Below are 8,740 nucleotides of genomic sequence, written 5' to 3' on the forward strand. Positions count from 1 at the left end.
CTCCTTGGCACAGATATTCCAACAACATACATACCTATTGTCTGTCCTAGGGAGCATGGTATGTTTTCTCCTGTATTTACCTTTAATAAACCTTGTGATGATCACATTGGCTTTCACCTCCTCTTTCTTGGAAATTTCCATGGATATTGATCCCTGGAGAGCATTTACATTTGACTATTAAATAGAATGCAAACATCAACTACAACCAGGGAAATCTTTTTGAGTTTTCATTTCTGAATCGGAGCAAAAATTAAAAACTCAAAGCAGATTTGTTAGTAATAGATGGCAAGGGGAGTATGGAAAAAAAGCAGTAGATTTTTAAAATTTGATTTACAAAATATTTTTCAAGGGAATAAGAATAGAAAGTAAGTTTAATGAGCTCTGCTGAATGAAGTTTCGCTCTTTTCCTTCAGCTGGGAATCTCATAACATGATGTACATCTGTTCTTAATATCTGCAATGCAGCCAAAAGAAATTATAAATGCAATCTACACCCCCACGCCTCACTGTTGTTTTTGGATTACAATGCAGGCAAGCAAGGATTGTTGGAATACTTGTCATTCTCATGAGTTTAACAACCTGAGACTTAGTTAGAAAGTTCCCCAGCTTGGGCAGGGAAAGTAAGCATGGATCAAATGAAGGATTGTCCTTTGTAGATGTAATCAGCTGATCCTGTTGTTAGGTAGAGTAAGGCAATGTCCACAGATGGAAAATCCTAGGAGGTAGCAGTAAGATATATGGGGAGAAAAAATTGGGTTCCTTTGTCTGATTGTCATGTGTTCTCCAAACCAGTCTAACTGGAAAATACAATTTTATCATCAGCCTCAAAGCTAGATTTAATTCCTCCACCGGTGGATGTTTGCACATCGAGGGAAAGATGGTGACATATTGTTCTTTGCAAAACATCAAGATCATTCTAGGAGCATAGCATAGCTGAATGCAGATTTCATAGGAAGAAGGTAAAGGAGTCCCTGAAGATTTTACTCTGCGAGTCATTGCCAATTGTAGGGGGGGTGCTCATCTCCATTTCAAGGCCATTGAGCCAGCGCTGTCCGAAGATATTTCCCAAGTTATGTGGCCAGCATGATGTCATGGAGCTCTGTTACCTTCCCACGAAGTGGTACCTATTTATCTACTTGCATGCTTTTGAACTGCTAGGTTGGCAGGAACTGGAGCAAGAAAGGGAGCTCACTCTGTCGCATGGAGCTCGGGTCTCAAACCTGGGCTGCCGACTTCCCAGCCAACAAGGCCAGCGTCTTAACCACTGAGCCACTCACTGCCCCATAGAAAGAAGGCCACAGTTTTATCTGCTGGAGTCTCTTTGCTTAAAAAAGGACTGGGCAGCAATTGGTTGGCCTTTATCTACGTTGAAGAACTGTGATAGATCATGTCAGTTTGAACTTGAAGGAGTGGAGCTTTGGGTCCTTCCCTAAAGTCTTTTTCACAGCAGCCTGATTGGAAGGTTTCCTTTTTGCAGGACTCACAAGGGTTTGTGATAGACATGTTCATAGGGGGAATTTCTCTGTTGGAAATGGTGGCCCTGAAATGAGGCTGTATCTCCCGGGCCTGGAATCCATTCGTTTGGAGGAGGAGGAGGAGGAGGAGGAGGAGGAGGAGGAGGAGGAGGAGGCAGGCAGCCAAGGTCAGTTTGGATAGATCTTTCCTGCTGGCTGGTGTCACCTGCTTGGCTGTCCAACTTCTCTGCCAGCCACTGAGTTGGGAAATCATATTGCAGTGAAGATTTGTGGAGCCCCAGTGGAGCTAGAGAGCCCCCCAGTCTTTCAGAGAAAGGGAGCATTTGGACACCGAGGTTTGTCCTGCAAGGGCCTCTCCCGAGTTCTGCAGGCTGCTCGACGAAAGGGGTGGCGTACTCCGGTTCCAGGGGCAAGGGCTCCGTGTACTCATGCTGCTTGCCTGGAACATCATAGGGATTCACCACTAGGGGCAGCGTGTAACCTTCGTCCATGGCTGGCTTGAAGGTGGATGGGGCCATCTGGCAGCCAGGGCTGACTTGAACCAGGTCTGGTTCAGCATATTCTGCGAAGAAGAAGGAGAGGGTGAGGGAAGAAGGAGACATTCCTGGAGGAGGATGGAGACATGACTCTGGAAACCCCTGAATGTTCAGGCTTGACTGACATACGGACTCTTCTGCTTTGATCAGATGCACAAGGCTGCTTGCTGGATGTGCTAAAGCAGGGGGTCTCCAACAGCAATAGCACTTAGACTTATATGCTGCTTCACAGTGCTTTACAGCCCTCTCTAAGGGGTTACAGAGTCAGCCTGTTGCCCCCAACAACCTGGGTCCTCATTTTACTGGCCTCAGAAGGATGGAAGGCTGAGTCAACCTTGAGCCCGTGAGACTCGAACTGCTGGCAGCTGGCAGTCAGCAGATGTAGCCAGCAGTACTGCATTCTAACTACTGCGCCACCATGGCTCATACTTAGCAATTTTAAGACTTGTAGACTTCAGCTCCCAGTATTCCCCAACCAGTATGGCTTTAAATCACCAACTTTGGAGACCCCTGTGCTAAAGCAAAGGATGAAAGGTTGCTCACCTCCATTCCTTATACCAAACTGACTGGATGAACAGCTGAATGTTATTTCAATATCAGCAATAAGACAACATCTTCCACTGCAGGCAAGAGCAGAAGACAACAAGCCCCTTCTAGCATGGTAGAAAAAAAATGCAGCACTTCTTCTGCATTGCCGCAAGTCCTTGGCTTATGACCACAAAAAGCCCAAAATTTCCATTGTTAAAAAAGGCAGTTGGTAAGTGAGCTTTGCCTCATTTTATGACCCATCCATGCTGGCTGGGAAATTCTAGGAGCTGAAGTCCACGAGTCTTGACGTTGCCAAATTGAACATCCCTGGTATAGATTCTCCTGAACATATATGGGATTTCACTATGATTCTACACCTTCCAATATTAAGGACAGGAGAAGAGGATACATGATCTCTTAGGTGGCACTAGGAGAAAGTAACTTACCTGGTGACTGAGCTCCAGTAAGATCTACCGGCGTTGCTGTCCCAGGAAAGGAGGCAATTTCAGAGGCAGACAGTTGCAAGTTCCCCCTGGAACATACCTGGCTGGCTTCTGGTATCAAATAACCTAAAATAGAATTGCAGGGTCACCTAGAGAAACCAGCAGAAGCTAGAAGCCAATGGGCATATTGCAATTAAAGTGATTTTTAAAACATTTTCTGCAAGACTTGCACTGCTTTTCAACCACCATTAATCTCATCTGGTATTTATAAATTCACACTTTCCATATACAGATCTTTGTGTATCCAAAGCAGTGTTGTGTATGTTACACATAGAGAGGAAAGTGGTGGCAGCTTTATAAAGTCTCAGTATTTTCAGAAATATCAAAGAAGAGAAACAAAATTAAACTTGTCTTAAATCTGACTTAAGTCTGACTCCTTTTAGGAACCAGTTTCTCCTGCCATCGTTTGCAACATGTGGCTAAAGCTTTGAGTTGGCTTGCCCCCCCACCCAGCAAGGCCAGGTGGTGGGCCCCAAAGAGGCATAGATGGGAGAAAGGGATAGCTGGGTGCGTGGGAGTTGCGCCTCCCTCCGCAGTCATAAGCTGCAGAGCACCCAAATTTTGATAATGTGACCATGGGGGGGGGGCTGCAAGAGCCACCATTTTTGGTCATAACTTAAGTCCCTTCATTCAGTGCCATTGTAATTTTGAATGGTTATTAAATGAATAGTCGTAAATCAAGAATACCTGTACCCTACAAGAACTCACAGCTGGCACTATGAATATATGTGCTATGAACTTCAGTATGCAGATGAATTAATTTTATTGTAGGAAAAAGAGGGACAGTCTGAAACTTGACTTCAAAACAAGGAAATGCAATTAGAGCGGAGTTTACTAGAACACAGCCAATTTTTCTATCACGAGAACTTTGCCTCTTTGTCTGGAGTTTTAGGAGGGGTACTACTGGAAAAGCTTGTAATATAAATCTATAGATTTAGAGATAATAAAATTTTGAGATAAATAAAATTTTGAATAAAATTCAAAAAAAGAAAGTTTGTTATTTTTATGCATTAAGTATATTATATATATTATATGCAGCCCAAGACTATTTATTTATTTATTTAGATAATTTATATCTAAAGTAAAGTTCCTCTTCACTCAGTACAGCCCAAGCAAACCAAAAGTTTGGAGAAACCTGAGTTAAAAACAATTTAACTCTGCAGCCAGAAAAAAATTGAAAACCTTTGAATTACAGTTAAAACCCAAACTGGATAGAAGTGACACAGCAAAACAAATATTACAAACTCCTCCGTTGTCCCTCTAATTTGCAACTCCACTTTGTGCTTTTAACATAAGTCCCCATGGGGCAAATTAAAGGCTTCAGAGAAAGATGTTCTGAGTGTTTATCCACTTTCTGAATTCAAGTGACTCCTTTCAAATACAGCTGTTGCAAAAAAAAGCAAAATAAAATCAAGAGGCTGCAAAAAGGAAGAAAAATAAATGGGAAAGTTGGCACAGGCTAGAAGGAAGCTGTTCTTCATTTATTGGAGACATGATGTGCTGCACTTTCATATGCCGTCCCAAAGTTGCATGCGGATGTAAGAAGAAAACAAAGCCCTCTTCTCTGTAAATCAATAAAGCAGCTTAAAACACACAATGATCAGCATCCATCTAATAAATCCTGGGACATTTCATAAAAAGCCATGGCTTCCTGTGCTGAAATGCAAAGGGCAATTTAGACCATCTGTGTTCGGAAAAGGCAAAAGGCGATTTCCAATATGCAAAAGCCTTAGATAAGCAAGTCAGGGTGTCTGCATCAGTTTGGTTTTGTAGGTAGAATCTGCTCATTAACCCGAAACAGGGCAAACCTCCTACTATTGTATTTTAATGCTCTGCATCGTTTGGTGCTTTACCTTTTATAAAGCTGCCATCGTTCTGGATTGGTGCCTTCCTGCCAAAGAGAAGAAGGGATGAAAAACAGTTGGGTTGAAAAGTATAGAGTGGATTAGAATGCCTCTCTGCCAACCTTGTCAACTTTTAGATATGTAGACTTCAACTCCCAGAATTCCCAGGCCAGCCACACTGGCTTGAGTTATTTGCAAAAATCATAAAGATAGGATGTAAATAAATAAATGGGACTTGCTGGTTTTGAGCTTCACATGATATGTGGACCCATGACTGTGCTCATCTTTGGGGATGAGTTCAGAAAAGTTCCAGGGATAAAGGAGCAAGACTCACCTCTTCTTATAACAGAGAAAGACCAGCAGCAAGACAGTGGCAGCAATCAAAAGTGAACCTCCAGCTAGGAGCATCACCAGTAATGGAGGACCTGCAGAAAGAGTAAATAAATCACCAAAGGCTGCTTCAAGCCCACCTCCCAGCAATATTCTAGGGTTTACCAAGTGCGCGAAATCAGGAATCCAGGTTGTTCAAATGAGTACTGGTTTATTCCCTGCTGTCTCTCAACAGGAATCTGAACTACTATGGTCAAGACAAATTGGTGGTAGATAAGAGTCAATGGAATTCAAGATGAGCTGGACTCTCTTGTGAGTATGAAGGGATTCCAAACTTATGATGTGCTTGACCCCTCCTTCAGGCTCAGCCTGGTCATATCCTACAGGGTTGGATTAATTATGGAGCATGGTTGCTTGCAGTTCAGAGCATACTAGACGTCATGTAAAGGCAAAGGATGATGTGACAGCCTCGTGGGAACCCACAGTTCATTCAATACACCACAATGTTTCATGGCACTAAACTACACCTGGAAAAATGATTTAATTGTTATGATCTGGACTCCATTTATACTCTAAATCTGGCATGTCCAATCCAAGGCCCTAGACAGCTAGTAATATGGCTCACAAGATCATAAACTGTTAACATTATTATGTCATTTTATATTATAAAACTATATTACATATTTTATATATGGCCCAAGACAATTCCTCTTCACTCAGTGCGGCCCAAGGCTATCCATGCTCTAAATCATGGTTACTTAATGATGGTTTAGTGAATGAATCACATTTTGACTGGTAAGCACAATACCTTTAGTCATAAACCATAGTTAGTTCTTCCAGACTATGGTAGCTTATAAATGCTGTTAAATAAATAAAAAATAAATTAAGACGCATACTAGTTTCTTGGCCAAGTCAACTATTTCAGGATTTAGTGTAAAGTATAAATCCATTCTTAGTTTGTTGAGTGGACAGGATCGCAGCCTTTGTGATTACCCCTGGTTTGTTTTTCTTTTGCAAACAAGCAGTTGTTAATTCTTTCCTACCCTACCCTTGCTTATCTTAAAGTTTAATTAAACCATTTCTGGCATTATGAGCAAGAAGTCTTACCTGTTTTTTCTGGATTGATCACTATTCCTGGGATTGTTGTGAAAATGGTTGGGGTGCTGGTCACCCCAAGGAACACCTTTGGGTTATTCTGGCCTGCAAAGAGAATCATTTCAGGCAAATCTGTTAATGCAAGACAGCACAGGTACTGCCTGCTAAAGCTACCAATCACCTCAATTTCAGAACAAGGACAGGGAAGTTGCAGCCCTCCAAATATTGTTGGACACTCTACCTTCAGCCCCATTGTTTTTCTGACGAAGGGTTTGGCATCCAAGCACCCCTACTTTCAGTGCAGCTCTCTGGTTCCAGCTCTGGGGTACAACGCGCAGGTAACGGGCCAGGATGGGTGGGATGAAGGTGTTGGAGACTTCCTGGTAGTTGTCGCTGTTACCTTCGAAGATCTGGGATGGTTTCAGTGCAGGAAGGAAGAACAGAGGTCAGCAAAATAAAAGCAACACCATCACTGTTCGAATGAGGCATAATCAAACACAACCATCCTTTCCTTTGTGCTCCAGGTGAACTAAACCAGGGGTCTTCAAACTTGGCAACTTAAGGACTTGTGGACTTCAACTCCCAGAATTCTTCAGCCAGCCAGGGCTGGCTGAGGAATTCTGGGAGTTGAAGTCCACAAGTCATAAAAGGGCCATGTTTGAAGACCCCTGTGCTAAACTATAATCCATGAATTACAGGTTTTTACTTAGAGTGCCACAGAGACTGGATTTTCAATTTCAAAAGCATTTTCAGTTCTTCCTTGGGCTCTACGGTTGCCCTCTACTTGATCCAAAAGTTGAAGGTCCAAACTTTCTCTTTGGCCTTGGATTCCTTTTCTGCTCTTCACATGAATACAGGTAGTCCTCAACTTACAACAGTTCATTTAATGACCACTCAAAATTACAACACTGAAAAAAGTGAATTATGGCTGCTTTTCACACTTACAACCGTTGCAGCACTCCATCATCACATGATCAAAATTCACACGCTAGGCAACTGACTCATATTTATGATGGTTGCCGGGTCCTAGGGTCATGTGATCACCTCTTGCAACTTTCTACCAAGCAAAGTCAATGGGGAAGCTAGATTCACTTAACAACTGTGTTACTAATTTAACAACTGCAGTGATTCACTTAATAACTGTGGCAAGAAAGATCTTAAAATGGAGCAAAACTCCCTTAACTGTCTGGCTTAGTAACAAAAATGTTGGGCTCAACTGTGGTCGTAAATCGAAGACTCCCTGTACTATCACTACCTCAAAAAGTTACACTTTGATGCACCAGCTTTAATTCCAATTCAATCTCTCTTGGATTGATCATTTTGTATATCAATCAAATTTGGGATTTTCCATTTTGTATTTGGCTTTTGTTCCAATCTTCTCTGGAAATGTTTTTTTTCCCCTACAGTTTTGCACAACTTTTTCCCTTGTTCAGTTCTTGGATATACAATGAAACCTTATTTTAGCAGTCTCCCATTTATCAGACTTTGGACTCCATGGACATTTCCATTCAGATCTTTCCTCAAAATAATGAGCATAACTATTACATCCAAAGTGGCTCGAATGAAGCAAAGATTATCAAAGCTCTGGTCATCAGTGACAATTTATGTCATTGTTGTAATAATTCAAATGATGCCATTTGTGGTAATTTATATCATTTTCATAATGATGTTATTACCAAGATTATATAAATGGCCACGATGACATACTTTAAAATGTAATGGGCATTTAGAAACAAGGGGCATCCCCTTACTTAATTGGTCCATTTAATTGAGGCTCACTGTATATATTTCTGGTCTCATGATCTGATTAGTGCTCAGGTTGGTACAATATTCTTTATTGGCCAAGTGTGTTTGGACACACAAGAAATTTGTCTCCAGCACAGAAGCTCTCAGTGTACGCATAAACAACGAAGTAATACAATTTTAAGATACCAATAGTTGAAGGTAATAGATGAGAAGTATAATAGTCATACAGCCATACTACATGAGTAAATATCTTTAGACATAAGACAGTGCTATCTCAGAGGATGACAAAAAGAAAAGGAAGTCAAGTTATTCTTCATTTCATTTCATTTTCATTTTATTCAATTTGTATCCCGCCCTTCTCCCGAAGGACTCAGGGCGGCTCACAACATTTTTTTAAAACAAAAACAAACCCACAATCCCCACCGAATAAAACCAATTAAAACCCAAATATTTTAAGTTGTGACATTTAAAATTTTCTAAAAATAAACCCGATTTAAAATCCTCCCTAGGCCAGGCCCGCTTGCTGGAAAAGCCATGTCTTGAGGGCGCGGCGGAAAGTCAGGAGATCCGGAATCACCCGGATCTGGGGGGGTAGTTCGTTCCAGAGGGCGGGGGCACCCACAGAGAAGGCCCTCCCCCTGGGGGTCGCCAGCCGACACTGCTTGGCCGACGGCACCCTGAGGA

At 42.0% G+C, this 8,740-nt stretch overlaps 1 protein-coding gene across 1 annotated transcript in view; it reads right to left on the reverse strand.

The window, feature by feature from the left end:
* Positions 1-8,740, reverse strand: part of LOC107302887 (discoidin, CUB and LCCL domain-containing protein 1-like) — a 37,018-nt gene that overhangs the window by 3,086 nt on the left and 25,192 nt on the right. Inside the window, exons 9-13 of the mRNA XM_029287355.1 lie at positions 6,552-6,720; positions 5,220-5,310; positions 4,895-4,932; positions 2,985-3,020; positions 1,827-2,036 (exon numbers count right to left, since the gene is read on the reverse strand). Of these exons, the coding sequence (XP_029143188.1) occupies positions 1,827-2,036; positions 2,985-3,020; positions 4,895-4,932; positions 5,220-5,310; positions 6,552-6,720 (544 nt within the window). The remainder of the gene's footprint in view (positions 1-1,826; positions 2,037-2,984; positions 3,021-4,894; positions 4,933-5,219; positions 5,311-6,551; positions 6,721-8,740) is intronic.

The sequence above is a fragment of the Protobothrops mucrosquamatus genome, unplaced genomic scaffold (genome assembly GCF_001527695.2).
Source record: "Protobothrops mucrosquamatus isolate PMUCROS unplaced genomic scaffold, P.Mucros_1.0 scaffold_23, whole genome shotgun sequence".
Lineage (NCBI taxonomy): Eukaryota > Metazoa > Chordata > Lepidosauria > Squamata > Viperidae > Protobothrops > Protobothrops mucrosquamatus.